Below are 18,414 nucleotides of genomic sequence, written 5' to 3'. Positions count from 1 at the left end.
GATGGATTTTTTTTTTTTTTTTTACTTTTATTTTTGTGTTCAACAATGTAAGACAAATGATTTCACATTGCAGACAAATATATAAACACATTTTCATTAAGATGTTGATGATTGTGATGATGGTGGTGGTGAAGGTTATGATGATGATGGTGGTGATGATTATGATGATGATGGCAGTGGTGATGATTATGATGTTGATGATTGAGACTGAGAGGATGATAATGATTACTGTGACGATGATGGAGATGCTATTACTCATTGTTATGATTATGATGATTTGGATGATTATAGTGTAATAATGACTTTGGTTCTGAAATGGTTGTGTTGATGGCGACAATACTCATAATTACAGATGAGGAGGATAACAAAAGTGTCTATCACAGTTGAACAATTCATTACCTAATTGCTTTGTGTACTGCTTGGAATGATATGGTCAACAGCTGTGAGTGTTAGGCCTATATTGTAATTTTTGAGAGCGAGTGATAAATTATAATAACTTATTTACTAATTTTTTATTTGGAAATCGTCAAACTTCAGCTGTGAAGAAAAGAAAGAATGAAAGGAATAAAAAGGGGACTTTGGCAACAGCTAAGAATGATCAATTCAGAGGTTGACAATAAATCAATGAAAGAATTACGTTCTGTCAATTTTACTACAGAATGAAAATAAAACATAACAAAAAGACAATCAAGAGAGCTGAAGAATCACTTTTAATACATTTGTTTTTTAAAAGGAAGGGGTTTCAAAGAGGGTGTTGTTTAAAAAGAAAGAAAGCAAGAAGAAAAGAAAGGAATAGATTAATACAGAAATTAAGTGCCGGTAAAGAAAGAAAGAGAGAATGAAATAAGAAAGAGAGGGAAAGAAAAGAAAAGAAAAGAAAAGAGACCAACAGGAGAGCTTCACATATGTCTCACGATCTCGCCCGTGTTCTTACTTTCATGAAAGAGTCCATTACTTTTTGTTTGTACTTCGACGACATCGTAGCATTCACGTTTAGCTTTTTTTTCGAAATATCCGCTGGGTCAAACAAACTTTTTTTAATGCATTTGATGATAATTTCTACATATTTTCACTATGAGTACTTCGACACTTGAAGGACTTCGAACGTCAAAAAAGGGGAACCTTATTTACGACAAATATTGGCTCGAGGATGGACGTGTCGAGGTTCGTTACATTTCTTCAGTCCCATGTATTTGTTTCTTGGTGTGGTACATTGTTCGACTTTGTCAAGATCAAAAGTGCGTCGTCTTTAAAAAAAAATGTTGTCACTTGTAAGAGGATAAAGTTGCTGGAGGCTGGAGCCTTCCCTTCATACTGTAGCTGTTTTATAATTAAAATAGGTTGTTATTAATTAACATTATATTGAGTTATTGACATTGTTCTTGATTAGGTCTAACTTTTGTTAGTCATTTCATATGAAAATACGGAACTGGATTCGGAATACAATGCACAGCACACTGGCACAGTGAATTTGCCTTTGCCTTGGACTCTATCGAGCCAGTACTAGTAGCCTAGTGAACTCTTCAGTCTTCTTTCCTCTCATAAAAAGCACTTTAAAATTGGTCAAGCAATAAATGAATAAAGGAGTGATGGCGCTAGTGTACTTTCGTATCCATTTTTATCCATTTTAAGCTAGTAATTTTTTAGTCTAGCCTATAATATATCCATTTGTTAGCAAACGAACTTTGGCCCAAATTTTTTACTAATCTTAATCGTAATCGTATATGGCATTTTTCACCTGAAATTGGATCACCTCCGACACCGGGAATCCTCCGTTAACGGCTTCGATGTCAACATCATCACTCCGTACCGTCTCTCTGCTAGCTCTTTGAACTTGTTTTTTATTTTTGTCCAGGATGTGGTTGCCTATTGTTCATCTCCTCCTTCTGTGTCAGTGGATCTGCTCACCGCTGCACTCTCTAAGACCCAGATTGCTTCCCCTGTCAGAGAAGAACAGAGAGAATCTCCAGAGACTAGACAGCGGAGAAATGACAGTATCACGGCCAATGATGTAGAGGTGGACCATAACTACAGCAGAAGGTATTATCAAATTTTTAGTCTCACTTCATCGTGTTAATCGTCATGCTGACTGCTGATTTTTTTATATTTTTTTATTATTTTTATAAAAGAAAGAAATTCTTGCTCTTGTAGCTGGATTGTTCAATTTATTATCTTGTGAATTTTACTGTGAGATTCTTTTTTCCAAGTATTTTTGCTATTTATTTCAATCCAAAATCATACGTTTGTCTCAAAATAATAATCATATCAGAAGTAGTTGTACTCTCAAGTATAGTCTGATAATAGATTTTCTTGAAAGGGACTTATTACCGTAGTCACAGTTGTGCCCTTTTATCTGAAATGATCATAAGTTTTATTTCACCATTCCACTCAGATGCAACATGTTTTCTGATCTATTATTTTATTAATATGTCATCTGACTAGATCGTTTGTGTTTAACAGTATTCTATTCTTCTGATTTGTTTGTATGAATAGGAAAGCTTTGGACACCAGCCCTGTTGAGTTGAATGAGAGCAGCAATGTTGAGCGTGCAATCTTCCAATGTGAGCAGGAGTGGGAGAAGATTGTCAAGGTCAGTTCAATGACAAAAGATATCCAATATTAAGGCTGTGCATAACCGTGTAATGAGGTACTCGTGTACTCTCCCAGGCTTACAGGCGAATACTCAAACACAATGTGTTTATTTTAAATTTAGATTTAGATTTTTATTAAAAAAAGCGTTGGCCTGAAGAGTGCCAAGTGACGGCCGAGTATTCGAGTATGAGAAATCGTACTCGAGTGGTTGTCAACAGTGCGAGTAGTCGCAACCTTATCCAATAGTTATCTTTTGTATGTTCAAAACAATGTAAACTACTTGAGCAAGTTTCTATTAATGTGAGCAAAACAATATTCCATGTTTGAATGTACATTGGAACAATAAATAAATGAATGAATAAATGAATTCTTTGTTTTGGTGTGGAAACAAAAGGTAATTAAGATTTGTTTGATATCAGAGTTTGACGAAGAATTTCTATCAAGATTTGCAAAATACTCATGCACTTGTTACAACCACCTCAGGGCGATATTGTTAAAGAAAAACATTTGTAGCATTTAGTAAAGGAAGATCAGGGCTTAAATTAATCCAAAACCCAACGCCATGGCCGTGGATGCCCTTTTGATTGGCCTCAATGCCCCTCTCATTGGCCTTGAAGATTTTGTGTGCCCTTTCCAATTCTTCCTATTTGTGCTGTAATATAGGAATGTGCCCTACAGAAAAGTGGCCTTGCCCTAAAATATTGAAATTTAAGGCCTGGAAGATAGTGGTCATAACTTGAAGAGGTCTGTTAGTTTCAATGAATCTAGTTTAGCTTTTCTCATGAACTTAAAAGCTGGCTGTACTAGTTTGGCCAGGAGGGATTAGACCACATAGCGTGGTCAGTGACAGGTGGCTATCTCATCAATTCAGCTCTCAATTAACATAAGAATAAGAGGATCATGGGGGACCAATGGTCACCAATTAGGTATTGTTTTCTATACAGAGGGAGCTAGTAGGACAATGGGGCTTTAAGTCCTTTAGCATTAAAGAACTTGCACTCTGTTATAATATTGTATTCACCCAATACAAGTCAAAGGTTTATTTGTTACGGTATTTTAGAAATGTACCATTATGACTAGATGGGAGGTTTTCAGATAAACTTGATTATTAAAGTGTTCATGCCTGCCTTTTAAAGGTCAACTGGTTAAACAAGGGTAAGAATATAACTAGCACTAGAAATTGATGAACAGTTTTATTTACATTATAAAAACACTGTTTTGTGCCTCATACATGTACATGAGGTTTGTATTTATGAAGTGGAGCATAACGTTTTCTACATTTACCTTTACAGTCAAACCTGTCTACAACGACCGCCCAAGGAAAACACAAAAAGTGGTCTTTGTAGACAGGTTCCTTTAGTACATGTTTCAATGAGAAACCATTTTCAAGGGAAACAAAAAATGTGGTCATTAAAGCAGATTTGACTGTAGTTTGAAATAATGAAATCCCTATATTTTTTAATCTTGACATAGGAGAGAGTAAAGGAGAGGCAGTGGCAGTTACAGGAACACTCCAAGCAGGTCCAGGAACAGGCAGAACAGAACGTGGCCCTCAAAGCCCAGCAGAGAGAACTGAAGCAACGGGCCATAGTCCAGATGAAGAGACAAGCCCAGAGAGAGATGGATGAGATGAGAGAAAAGAGACTCTTACATCAACAAGAACTTCAAAGATTACATGTGAAGGTAATACGACTCCTAATCCTAATCCTTACACCCTTACCCTTACCCACTACCCTTACCCCTACCATTACCCTAAACCTAGTCAACAAGAATGTGGCAGGGTACATGTGAAGGTATTCTGACCTATAACCCTAATCCTTATCGTTACCTGTACCCTTACTCTTACCTTATCCCTAATCCTAGTCAACAAGAATGCCACAGCTTACATGTGAAGGTACTGTGACTCTTAATTATAACCTTAACCTTTACCATAACCCTATACCTAACCCTAATCAAGGAAATGTCAAAGGTTATTTGAGAAGATAATAAGACGCCTGACCCTAACCCTCTCATGTCCAAACCATGAAGAAAAAAAAAAAATTCATGTTGCAAAACTATCTGAATTTTACAGTAGTGCTATTTCATTTCCCCCACAATGATTTAATTTCCTTACATATTGAAAGATATTAAACCTATATTCAAGGATAAGTAAGTTCCTTTGGTACTCATCACTGACAAATGTTTTTGTTTAATTTTCCCCACAGAGGCTGGATGCTAAATTGAAAGCTGCCGTCCAACAAAGAGAAGCAGATGAAATGGAGAAGAGGAAAAGGTATGTACTCAAATCATTTTTTGTTCTTCTTTGTGAAATGATAATGGCAATTATTAAACTTTTCTAAGTTTTTCGAAAGTGTTAGGCATACTGGCCAGCTCAAAATTGTCCATGCCATTGGTGATGCTTTCTATCATTGTACATCAATTTAGTCTAGTGTTTAATCTAATCTTTTGAAGAATTAAAATGCTCGATCGTCAGAATTAGGCCAGCAACCATTTTCAATCATAGGAAAAATGTCCATATACACATGCATGGTTATGGTCACAGTTAGGGCATTATGACATTTTGGCTAATGTTAATTATTAATCTTGCAGCTCCGCCCCTGGTCTTGGCCATGGAGTGACAAACATATGAAACTTGGCAAATAGATAGAGCATCTTATGGTGTATAAGCTCTTTGAGTTTATTCAGTTATTCTAAGGGTTTTGAAAATACATGTATTGCTAATTCATTATCACTTGTAATATACAGGTAAAACGATTAATCACAAGCAATGAAATTCTGTTTTGTCTATTGGCAGCATGGTAACTGATAGTTCAAAAGGTGATAGGGGTAGATTCCCTTCCTTTGTAGGGTTCTGTAAACGCTGTTATTTTTGCGCTGAGCGGACCCAAAACATATTTGCTGGTTCTTAAATTCGCGTTGCACGCAATTCAGCCCGTTCTAAACATGCATAAGAAGTCGTGCTTATATTTTTTGTGAGTTCTAAAATTTGTGCTTGCCGATCTTTTACAGTAAAGCAATTTTCAAACTTCCAAGCAATTGATTTTTTTTCTTCTTTTTTTTTCTCCATCACATTACTCAGAGCGAAAGAGCAGCAAGACTTCCAGCAGAGTTTAAGCCGAGTAAAGAGTCAGGTGGACGAAGCAGCTAAGAAGATAGTCCATTTACTCCAATCATGCTCTCACAAGGAACACCTGTCCAAGGAGTCTAGCAAACTCCCCATACAGATCCAAGCATTATGTACAAAGGCTGGTGAGTATTTCATTTAAACATGTACACTGTAGATATTGAATTTATAGAACTTGTAGGGAAAACAAATAGTAATTTTATATTTTGTAACCCTTTTTTTTTCTTCTTTACTTCTTCTTTAATTCTTCTTCTTTAATAAAAACATATTTGGGGCCATGGTTAAAATATGTTCCTCTGTGATATTGAGGCTATATCGTCTGTTTGGAGCCAGAAGGGCACTAACTTTGTTTTAAAGTATATGGGTTACCGTTAGTGTCCTTCTGGCACCAAACAGATGATTCTACACCATCAATTTCATATGAAGGGCATTCCAGTCATTACTTGCACATTATTTTGTTAACAAGAAAGTTGTCCTAACTTAGCCATCAATTTTTAATGTCATTTAGGAAGAAAAAAAAAAATTTGCATTTAATTCTTTTATTAAAGAAATGTATTGCCAGCAAGTTCTACAGCCACGAAGTACAAAGTATTTTTTTTAAACTCTCCTACTTAATTTTGTGCACTTTATGTGTTCATCTTTATTATTGTTTGTATACATGAAATAGGAATTCGGCAGCATGTACAGAGAACTGTGACAGTTTCCATTTCATAGACATTTATGTGAATGGCATTGCTTTATCTTCTAGATTCACTCGTACATGAAGCTTCAGAAGTTGAGTCTTTCAGAGGTTCAGAGAGAACCATGCAGGCAGTCGTTGATCAACTCATGCTGAGACAAGAAGAGGCCATCCGAGCAATAGGTACATGTCATGATATTTTCTTGAATGAACGATAATGATAGTGGAGCTAATGAAAAAGATATTAAGGCCTGGCCAGTATTACCATTCTCCTTTAATCTTACAGTTATAGACTTGATTTTGATTGTATTGATTTGTATATATTCTTGCTCGCCTTTCATTTGTTAAGTTTGCATTACAAACCATTTTACTGTTGAACACAATATATCATTTGTACCACATTATTTCTGGTGTTGTTGATAATGGATATATAGTGTGTTGCTTTCATACATTTTTATATTTTCATATTTCATATTTTTGCAATGTTTCTATTTCATTTTGGTTGTTGATAATGGTGACATTAAATTAAATTATATCAACTATGTTGAGAGATTTGGGAAATTCATTTATTTAAAGATAATTGTATGTATTGTTTATTCGTTTATTTTACCTGGCTGCTAAGAAAGCATGTGTAAGCAGTCAGGGCTTTAAGTCATCTCCAAGGGACTTGGCAATGAGGACTAATGTCTTACCAAAGGGCACTAGCGCATCAACTTGGTTTCGAACCAGGGACCTCCCAGTTACAAGACCACTGCTCTACCACTGTGCCATTTGCGCCTCCTTTATTTGATGAGATATGACGAGAAAGGATGTACAGAGGGGAGAATATTTTATGAAATGTTTTATTATTTTCAATGCAGCTGAAGCAGAAAGGAAATTTCAGGAAGAAGTGGCAAGGAAAGAAAAAGAGAAGGAGAGGCTAGAGAAGGAGAGACTAGAGAAGGAGAGACAAGAGAAGGAGAAAGTAAAAGCCAAGAAATCAGAAGCCAGACCAGAACCAACACAACCCCAGCCATCATCATCATCAACAACGGGTTAGTTTGCTGCATCTCTTTGAAAACTCTCTGTCATGTCGAATATGAGTGTGGGTTCTGCAATGTTCAAATGCTTTGACAATTAGTTTTTAATATCGTTGTTATTGGTTTTGATGAAAAAGAAAATAGATTTAATAAAAGGTAGTTGTTTCAAAGAGTTAACCCAAGTCACAGATTTAAACGTTTGATCACCATTTCAAAATTTCCTTATCAAGTTGATTACCGGTACCGATAATTGATTTACCTGCTTTTTACTTGAAAACTAAGTATTTCTTTGTCGTCTATAGGATTAATTGACTGCATAATGATGTCAGGTATGTTCTGAAACAGTTTGAAGATTGTTACCCTTTATTTTACAGCTGTTCCACTTGAATCATGTGTTAGTCCAGATGCACTAAATGACTACACCGGTCTTCAAGAGAAACATAAGGTGTTGGAAGAAAGCTGCAAGGGACTTAGTAAAACCACTGATAAAGATGTAAGAATGGTTGCTTTACTTTCCTTGTGCTGTGAATTTAACATTATTTGCACATCATAGATTTCTATGTAGCAGCTTTGCAATGTCATAACAAGAAAATGGGCATCAGCTTTGCATTTTTACAGTTATTTGCATTGTGTTGTTTGGGATAGGAGCAAAAAGATTTAGAGGACATGAAAGTGTTTCCTCAGGAATATGATTAAGAGAATTTCTTCTGTCCCAGCCCCAGACTTTCTCAATGGATGTGGAGGGACACAGAGTGGGAAAACATTGTTCTCATGTTTTTCTTTCTTTCTTTGTCCCCCCCCCCTTTGTTTCTCTGGGTTTTTTTTGTTGTTTTTTTTGTAACTATTTCCTTCTCTCTTTTCTCTGTTAAACTTGATAGGAAGGATGTGAGTATCCCCCTATCGAACTGTCTTTGTATCAGATGCTCTTGAAAAAAGGAGCGGTGCTAGTACTATGATCACTTATTGCGTCTGTTTCTAAATACAAATGCACTCTGTTGTTTCTTATCTTTTTCCTTTTTTTTTTTTATTCATTCAATTTATTGTAAAACTACCACAAAAGCACTACTTGTACATGTATAAAGGACATAAAGATTGATAGGCCAGCTGATTATCACTAGGTTGTTCATATATTACAGTTTTAATGAAAAAATTTGGTTTATATTGTGGTCACTCTGTTGTTTCTTGCAGGTGAAGAAGTATCGGTTTGACCTTCAGAAAGCAGTGAACACGCCCATCAACTCGGTGTCCGTCCAGTCGGGCTCCCATCTCCTGGACAAGCTCCATCGTATCAAGGACCTTCTCTCGGGTCTCGAGGTCCAGATGACCAACCGTCGGGTCAAGGCAACCCAGCCAACGGGCGTGATCTATGTCAAGGATCTTGCTGCTAAGAAGCTAGTGGTAGGTATCATGAGATTCTTGATTTAGCAGATTGGCTACTTGTGTAAAGGTATCAGGGTATAGTGGTTCATTCACTTGGCTTTCAATCTAGAAGTTGGGGGTTTTAATCCCAGCCCAGCTGGCAAGACATTAATCTACATTTACTATTCTCAGCTCAAGTTTATACAGGCATCAGATCTGCTAGATTGCTACGTCTGGCTGCTCTGCCATGACTGGGATAACGATGTTGGCTTGCAAGGTGCATCACGGCATGACAGATATGAGTGCCATTCCAAAAGCCTCTATTAGGTTTATGTATTGAGGGCTTAAAAGGGTGTTAATCCTGTGATAAATGATGCGAGTTAACACCTTCCGACTCTGAGGAGATGCAATATGATTACACAGGAGAGATAGGCATCATAAAAGCAAGAAAAGGGGGGAAAGGTCTGTGGATCATAGTTATGAAGATAACTTTTTCCCTACCCAGGCAGCTTGACCGGATGCACCTGCTATTGCAATATTTATATATGTTTTCTATTGATTTTGTCTCAATTCATATTTGTTATATTGATGTATTTATATGACTTGATTTGCCAAATGAAATAATAATAAATAAATAAATAAAAGAAATTATGTTTCATCCCAATCTGCCTCTCAAGTGAATGTATTTAATGTATCACAACACTTATCTGTTGTTGTTGTTTTTTCTTTCACAGAAACAAGGTGACGAGCAGGTCTCGTCCAATCACGAGTCAGCGTTTGCCTACGCAGCGATAGCGGTGGCGCTATGGCAGGATATACCTGACATGGGGGACCTGTTTCTCTATCACTTCTATCAGAGCAGTCCCTTCCTAGTTCCTTATCATATGACTAAAAAGGATGATCAGACTCTCGAGGAGTATTACAAGTAAGATGACAAGCTTGATGTATCAATTACTCAATCTTTCGTAACCCCCTCAAGGGTGAAGTTGAGATCTGGTAATGACAAAATGCATGAGACAGAAAGTTGTTGATAATAATATTCTTAGTCTGTTCTATCTGAATTAAACCAGCAACATGCCAAATATGTTTTGCACTTTGTTCCAGCTAATTTTCTTGCTGACTGTAGTTTGTCAAAGGCATAGGGTTCGGGTTGGGATAACAATAATTTTTAAAGTTAGGGTCAGTTTTAGAATCGGGCTTCATGAACCTGTTGAATTTGGTTTGGGTAGAAGTGGGGGATTTGACTAATGTAAATCTTGATTTCAGAGCGATTGATGCCTTAATACGCAACATACAATTGAAGAATAAAAAATGATAAAGAAGTAAGCAAATAGATGAATAATAACGTTATTACATCCATATATATTTGAGATATTTCGGTATTGCTATGAAAGTTACAATGTTTCTTTTTGCCTGTATTGTAGATCTCTGGGATATTGCTATGAGAGCGAAGGTCAGATAGAGAAGCAAGATAAATACCTGAAGCGTATGGCAGGATTCACAAGACTGTATGCAGCTATCATTGCCACACCACCACTTAGAGGACAGGTAAGTGTTCACTCCCAAAACACCTTCATACTCTTCATACCCCCCCCCCCCCCCTCATAAAAAAAGTGCTGAATTTACTTGTCTAGGCTTATATCTGTGCACTTGCACACACAAACTTGTTACAAGAAGAAATTCAATTTCATTTCGATGTCAAAATGATTTTGCTAAAAGCAGAAAAGTGTAGTGTGCATTTTTGTTCTTCTTCAGATCAAATAATTATGACACCTACCTGTATATATAAACTGGGAGCAGCCATTGAAAAGTACATTTTTAGGAAGGCCATGATTTCCCTTCCCCCATGTGCATTGTAAATTCTCAAAAGTATTCTCCCCTCTGGGTTGTTGATGAAGGAAGTGAACTACTCAATTGATGCATCGATGGCTCAGTGGTAGAGCAGAGGTCTCGTAACTGGGAGGACCCAGGTTTGAAACCAAGTCGATGCAGTAGTGCCCTTTTGTAAGGTATTCAACCTCATTACCAAGTCCCTCGGAGAGGACTTCCTTAGCAGTTGGATAAAACAAACAGACAAACAGATGGAGGGACATGTAAAAAAATGTGACAAATGATTTGCCTAGTTTCAGGTACGATAAATTAGTTTCTGAAGAGAAAACAGGAATAGTTGACTATTCCTTCCTTTTTTTTTAGTCTGCACTATTATGTTGCCTAAAATTTATGCTAACAAATAATAATCGTGATAGTATACTAGTGTCAGGATTCTCAGGTTTTTAATCACATATTACAACATTTTCTCTGTGCAGTCTCATCCTCACGGTGTAGAGAGAGGCTGGATGTTCATCTCACGAGTCTTGAACCTTGAACCTCAGCCAGACATCACAGCAACCACTCTCTTTGATTTCCTGGAGGTAACCACTGGATATCATTGTCTTCTTAATGGGTTCTTTACGTAGATGTACATTACAAGGGGTTATCATGCGCTTTACTAGACCAGGGAAGGGTTTCAAAAAAACTTGTCATCAGTGACAAACGACAGTTTTTGTTTTAAGCTACTGAAATCCTTGCTTCTGATTGGTTATCAGCAGATTTGTCACTGATTTTTGTCATTTGTCATTGCAAAAAGGCTTTGTGAAACGGGTCCCTGATGCAACAATCCCAAGTAATGTACCTGTATGTGTGGTTATTTTGTGCATTATCATACTGTACTTGGAGTGTACTAATCAGTTATTCCGTTTGTCACATACTTTATTTATTGTAGTTGACAAACCTTTTAAATGGAGAATTACTATCGAAAAAAACGTTGAAAACTCCTACAGATGATATTAATAGTGATTCCTGAACAAAAGGTACCATTCGTACACTGTTTCTTTTATTTTCCTTTTGTTCTAAAAGTATTTACTCTAATGACAGAGTGCTATGAAAATGTATTTGTGAGTTCTGATTCGAGTTAATGATTTTATGAAATTCTTGTTCTTTTGGCAGGTTTGTGGTCAAGCATTATCAGAGGCGTATGGAAAACAATTCTTCAAGCTTTTACAAACTATCTACAGAAACTACTTCCCAAAGTAGGTTCAAATAGTGGAAATATTAAAGCATGAATTCTTTCATGTTATTACGTATGAAGGTTGATGAATTTTTAAAGGATATCTCGATTTCTGGCAATGTCAAAAAGAAAATGTGTACAGAATCCCCCAAATGTACTCCTTATATTAAAATATGAATATAGTTTATATGCCTAATGAATAGGATTCAAATAAATATGTTTAGTTCGGTTTTAGTTATAAGCAAAATAGATAAAGAAATATAGGACACTTCTTTTTAAGGTTAGGGTTAGAATTGGGGTTAGGTTTATGGTAAGGGTCAGGATTGGAGATTGGATTTGCATTGGTAGCACCTGAAGTCGAAGGACTCAACCTTAATGGCAAGTGGTATTGAAACAGGACAAATGGCTGGTATGTGCTCGTTTAGTAGAGCAGAGCTTTAAAGTTTATCATATACTCTTTTATGAAGATATAACGATAAATTAAAACAAAAAAATCTGTAATGAAGATGTTATAGTTAGATTGATGATGTTTGACCTAAACAATGTAATGTGTTCATTTTTAAAAGGATTGAAGCTGTTACTCCGCAGGGTTCAGGAGGTCCAGTAATGAGACTAAAAAGCTTTTTGGAGGTAAGACTCTCTTCTGATTTTAAACACCATCACTACTTAAACATGAAATTGATTCAAATTTAAATAAGATATGATAATCACAGCTATTTGTAGAGTTTAGGTATTTTGTCTTAACTTTATATACATGTACTTTAAGATGAAAGAAAATAACTACTTGACATGTATAAGCCCGGACAACTACCCCCGCAGATAATGACCCCAGATAATTATGGTACCTCTGCCTTTAAATACATGTATTTATTATTAAGCCAGTCAATACCCTCAGACAACTTTGTAATGGGGAATTAAAACAGGCAATAGTTGTACAGGTGCAATTGTCTTAGGCTGACGTTTTAGGGGATAGCTGTCATGATTGGTTGTGGGTGGGGGGTAATTGTTTGTTTAAAAGAGAAGTTTCTTGTGGGGGGGTAGGGGGTACTGAGGTAGGCAGTCTTAATTGTTGGGGTTACTCATCGAGGAGGGGGTTCAAAACCCTCTCCTAGTTGTCCGAGAAATAAATTAAACTTACTTTGCCTCAATGTTTCTAATGGTGTGATCTGTGGTTTTTTAATTTCAGGATTGTCTCAAGAGACAGAGAGTACCACCTCCCAAGGGTTTCCTTTCATCGGACTTCTGGAGGTCATGACCCCACAAAATATCTTTCCCTGGCATCCATTACTGCAGAAACATCATGAAGCTGGGCTTCACACTCGCTCCATTTCTGGGGATTTGGATAAAAATTGAATTCTGTTTGCACTAGGCCAGCTTATGTTTTGAAATTGGAGGGGAGGGGGGTGCAGTGGGTCCCGACTAGAGTAAAATTGGGGGAAGGGGGGGGGGGCTATCGGCATTGGACCCCTGTCATTGTTGAGTCTTACAACAAGATATATTTTTGTCCATGTTAAATACATCATGATGAAAGTATTCAGGTTCAAGATTTCAATACAGAGGACTAGTGGATAATATAGCTTTATCAAATTTGATTGGGTAGAACAGAGAAAAATATTAAATCAGTTAAAAATTCCCTTAATACAGTTATTTGATTTGATTCAAGATTATTCAATTTATGACTACTATAAACTTATGATCTCTTATTAATTGAGAAAGCAGAAAATTATGAATTATCTTTAATAGCATTTCAAATTATTTGGTAGCAAGGACACTTGTATGCTGGTGTAATAGAGTATTAGCATTCAAATAGTGTATTATACATGTATCATGTACATTTCAAAAATTCATGTTTGTATTTACTTTGTCCAATTCTATTACCTGTAATTCAATTAATTTCAAATATCTTTATTTCTGGGTGTTCGGCAAAGCAGGGTCCCGTCTTATTAACAGTTTGCGATTGATATCAAATGCAACTATGTACAAAAGAGATTGGGGACTGTAAACTTGCAATTAGTTAGAGGACTTGTGATTGGTTTGGATCAATCGCAACTTATGAGATTGGACCCAGGGCCAGTATTCAATTCAATACTTAGAATAAGTAAGAAATTGTCTAAGTAAATGGCGAATGATGATTAACCACAATGTTGATCAAGACCATAGATTTAGCAAAATATACATATTATGAAGGATAAGAAAAATTGGGCCCAATTGCCAAATTTTCTTTTTAGCTGTACAACTATATGTTTGGGGTAACATTTGGGGATGTTCCTTATTTAAATTATCAGGTACGTGTGTATTACCTCTAATTACTGACTTTGCAAAACGTGTGATGAGGCTATATGTAATCAATTCACCAGACTTGCATACAATATGGCATGCTTGGCACTAAGTTGGGACCTAATAATTCACTTTATTTTCCTACTTGCATCAAGGTCAACGTTGTATGTCAGTTTAATGTTCTTTACTAATAGTGCAAATTTGGCCTTTGAGAAGAATTCATAACAAGGCAGTGATGTGTAATCTGACATATGCCTTGAAAATGTATGTATTGTCAATATTTCTCAGAAAAATCTATGAATAAAATGAACCATTACAAACAAGAATGTCAGAGTTATCACTGTACCGATATTTATATATTTTTTAATAATATAATACATGCAATTTTTCACATACATGTATAACTAATGATACATAAAAATATCTATGAAGCACTGTGATGAACTTGTGTTTCAATGCCCGTATATTCCTACATTTTAATGCCTGTTTGGGAATGTTTTGTCAAGGAAAATATAACTTAAGTTCCACTAACCTTCGCACATGCACCAAATGGTAAAGCTTTTGTTGGTATATACGGTCGTTGAAAGATAGAATTGTGGGCATATTAGGGTTAAGAACATTAAAGTCGGAGAGTGACATTTTCTGATTTAATTACGTTCTTTCACTTATGATTGACACAATGTATTCTCCATTCAAGTGTGATTAGAATAACATGGTGTACACAAAAATGCTGTTGAATGAAAATCATGGAAGACAATTCAATTTAGTAATCAATGGACATTTAATTGTAACGGGTCAGTGAGAAAATGGTGAACAAAATACATGGGAGAAATCTAGCTCTAGAATTGTGAATAAAGGGAGTACTTAAAATAGTGTACAAAGTCTGGTTTTAAGTGCTCCTATTTTTGTTTTAAACATTGAAATAACAGTGCTGAATGTTCATGTAGACATGAAAACTGAAAAGAATGCACATGTAACCATTGAAAGGCACATACAAATGGCCAACTTGACTGATCAAAGGGTTGGCACACGACGAGAGATGTATGGATTTAAAATTGACTAAGTCAAGAAACTCATTCTTAAAAACAAACAAAAGAAGAAATAGGTGTTCCCCCCTTTTTTTTCCATTGTGGCACAATTGTTAGTGGATGCTCATCTTTTTTCTTGCAATCCAGAGCCATCACTCAAAAAGGTTTCAAGATGTTCTAAAAAGTCATCTGGATCAGGCTCCTGGGCACAAGTTCAACAAAGAAATGTAATTCTCCCACCTTTGGGTCTGATTTCAAATTGATAATACCATATACTCTCATTATAGGAATCTATGTGGGACAAGGAAAAACACCTTGAGTGTTACATCAGGCTCAAGAAAAAAGAAAGAAAGAACATAGAAGACAAGCAGTGGGACCAGTCATATTGTCCTGCTAGTATCATGAGATTTTGTTTTAAGTGTTTTTATGACAAGGTTCCACTGTATCTGGGTACTATATTCCTTCTTCTGTGATCCTTCTAACACATGCTTCTTGTCTTTTTGGTCTCTGTAACACCAAGCATGAAAACAGTCTGCATTCATTGTGGTGAAATGATCCACAAGCTGGGTGTTCAAAGAAAACCATTTCGAGTCCTCCCAGTGCCTCATCCTCTGCGCTTTATCCTCAGTCAGTAAGGACCACTGTCATTTATAAATCCTCTGTCGTTCTGAATTTCTACGGATTGTCTTGATCATTTTTGTCCTTTCTTCTTTGAATCACCTGCCCCTGATGAAGACTGGCCTAGCGAAAGCTTCTTGGGTTCCTTGGAGGCAGCCTGAGCAAGCATTTCTTGCTCGTTACGGGAGCTGATTGCTTTTGAGATATTCTGCCAGAAAAATTGGGAGGTAACAAAGACATTATGTAAATCTCACTTCATTTCTGTAGATTATTTTACACTGTATCACTCGTACATATACTATAATATGTGAACAGGAGTAAGATAGAACATACCAAAGCAAATATGAATCACAAATTCATAGAAATTACTTTCTTATCCTTTATCAGATCCCCCCCCCCCCCCCAAGAAAAACAAAAACAAAAACAAAAAAACTTACAATCTCTAATCTCCTTTATTCTCTATTAAAGCCTACTTATTAATACTATCATTTCCCATAACTTAATAAATCAGGAATCTATAAAGCATAAGAAATTTGAAAATATGTTCTCACCTTCGTCAGTTTAGTAGCTTCAATCTGCCGTGCTTTTTTAGGAGCAATGTATCGAGCTGAATTAAGAAAAAAAGAAAAAAAAAGAATTGAAACAAATACAAATGATAATTTATTAAGGACATCCTTTATCAGACTCAGAAGACCTATTCATTAACAGTTCAAAAAAATACCTTCTTCACAAACACAGAAACACTTCACAATACATGAAGAGCAAGTTAACTTGAAATTGAATAATCAGATGATAATCATTTTATCATATTCATGTTCTTCTTCTTCTCCTCCTCCGCCTCCTTCTTATTCTCTTCCTCCTTTTCCTCCTTCTCGTTTTTTCTTCTTCTCCTTTTTTCTGCTCCTTAATTTTGCCATTCCATTTTAATTTTCCCCCTTTCTTTTGATAAAAATTGCTCCTTTTTTCACCTGTACGTACACAACTGACAACAAAAAAACTAGCTGGCCAGGGCACTACTGTAGTGACTGCATACCGTCTTCTCATCTCAGCTCAGGGCCTAGTCAGGCTCCTTAAATTTAATTACACAATGTTGTAATTATTTTCAACACAAATACGTGTTTAAGTTCTGTTAACAATATGTCTCATTAATTATACACCCCCTCCCACAACAACATGTGGAGGCCCACCTGCCACTGGTGAAAACACTACACGAATTCTAACGTATCGGACAATGCAAAACAAATAGAGTAGATCTAGTCTACCTCCTTTCTGCTTCGGGTGACCTTTCTTCTTCTGATGCGCATATTTCTGTTTATTTCGACCAGCCTTTCCTGGGACTTGAACTTTTGTTTTGACCTTTCCTTGGACCATCTTGTTTTAGCTATCTATATATATAGCCCGACACTGTTTAAAAAGTGAACACTTCAGAAGTTCAGAAGTTTAGAGAAAAAGAGATCAACGTTTACTAACGGTGTCGTCGAAAAGGTAAAAGAGAAAAGAAAAACAAATAGCGCCCATTCTCTTTAGATGCTTCTTATTATCATCATCATTATTATGTACCCCCCCCCCCCCCCCCCGCTAAATAAAAACGAAAACGAAATTCCTTGTATCGTTTTATAATTACACTTTCTTTCAATCTCTCATTGTCTAATCCTAACACTAACCCTAGTTTCCCATTATGTATATCATTCTGAAACATATATATATTTTAGTGGGGGGGGGGGGGGGGTACATAGTGGAACTTTTGATAATTTTTTTGTCGTCTATTTCAAAATAATATTATCAATGAAATGAGTAAAAACTCTATATTCTAAAAATATTGGAATTATCGGCAGTTTCGCGGCACACTGCATGGCAGTACATCCGTGCATATCCAAAAACTTTGGTCATGTGCCTAACTGTCAATTAAGGCGCCTAAATATTTGGTCGACATTTCTTAGTCTCAGCTAATTACATATTCTAATAGTGCAGATTTCCAGCTTTCTGGTGGTTGTCCTATATGTCACCTGCTGGAGGAAGATGTCTGGACCTAACTGTTTAACTTTAATATCGGCTCTGTATTCTGAAATTGTTCCATTATTTCGCACTGACTAGCTTTAGGGTGCGTTTAATCGACACTTTTTCACCCTAGAATCACGGTTTCTAAAGACGTTTAGTTTAAAACGCAATGCGTTCAAGCGATTTTTTCGTCGGTCGTAAAAATAAACGTGTTTGAAAACACAAACATGAAACGCTGAAAAGATGCGTTTTGTATCATGATTCTGCAGAATCACGGTCGCTAAAATTCGATTGAACGGACGGAGTTCTCAATCATGATTGTATGACGGAGCCTGTTCCGGTTTGGGCAAAAACCGCGCGCCTGCTTTTCATGCAATTTGCGTTTACTATACCATGCTCTTTATCATGGCCTGTTCCGTTATGTTATACCTTGTTTTCCTCTTTTTCTCTTTCTGTCTTTCCTTATGTTATTTTTTGTTTCTTCCTTCTATTCTTATGTTAATCTTTGTTTTTTTTCCATTCTATCAGCTTTTTTAATGTAATTCTTTGTTTTAAGCATTCTATCACTTTCTATTTCTGTCTTTCCTTATGTTATTCTTTGTTTCTTCCTTCTATTCTTATGTTAATCTTTGTTCTTTTCCTTCTATCACAGTTTCTTATGTTATTCATTGTTT

The 18,414-nt window shown here is 36.2% G+C and overlaps 2 protein-coding genes across 2 annotated transcripts; one reads left to right on the top strand and one right to left on the bottom strand.

Moving 5' to 3' along the window:
- The first annotated feature begins 245 nt into the window (after positions 1-245).
- On the top strand, positions 246-14,422 carry LOC593191 (nucleoporin GLE1). The gene is made up of 16 exons (XM_011668736.2): positions 246-1,164; positions 1,856-2,040; positions 2,494-2,590; positions 4,066-4,275; positions 4,797-4,864; positions 5,672-5,841; positions 6,465-6,578; positions 7,256-7,429; positions 7,789-7,907; positions 8,603-8,812; positions 9,508-9,698; positions 10,198-10,321; positions 11,080-11,184; positions 11,759-11,841; positions 12,386-12,449; positions 13,006-14,422. The coding sequence occupies exons 1-16, from the start codon at positions 1,075-1,077 to the stop codon at positions 13,072-13,074; spliced, it is 2,073 nt and encodes a 690-aa protein (XP_011667038.2). The 5' UTR covers positions 246-1,074; the 3' UTR covers positions 13,075-14,422.
- A 436-nt stretch (positions 14,423-14,858) lies between these two features.
- LOC593211 (leydig cell tumor 10 kDa protein) lies at positions 14,859-17,213 on the bottom strand. The gene is made up of 3 exons (XM_792699.5): positions 17,005-17,213; positions 16,294-16,349; positions 14,859-15,950 (listed from the first exon to the last, which is right to left on the bottom strand). The coding sequence occupies exons 1-3, from the start codon at positions 17,111-17,113 to the stop codon at positions 15,816-15,818; spliced, it is 300 nt and encodes a 99-aa protein (XP_797792.2). The 5' UTR covers positions 17,114-17,213; the 3' UTR covers positions 14,859-15,815.
- Between the last annotated feature and the right edge of the window lie 1,201 nt (positions 17,214-18,414).

Source organism: Strongylocentrotus purpuratus, unplaced genomic scaffold, assembly GCF_000002235.5.
Source record: "Strongylocentrotus purpuratus isolate Spur 01 unplaced genomic scaffold, Spur_5.0 spur5_scaffold_2, whole genome shotgun sequence".
In the NCBI taxonomy this organism is placed as follows: domain Eukaryota; kingdom Metazoa; phylum Echinodermata; class Echinoidea; order Camarodonta; family Strongylocentrotidae; genus Strongylocentrotus; species Strongylocentrotus purpuratus.
This window is presented reverse-complemented; position numbering and strand designations above follow the sequence as displayed.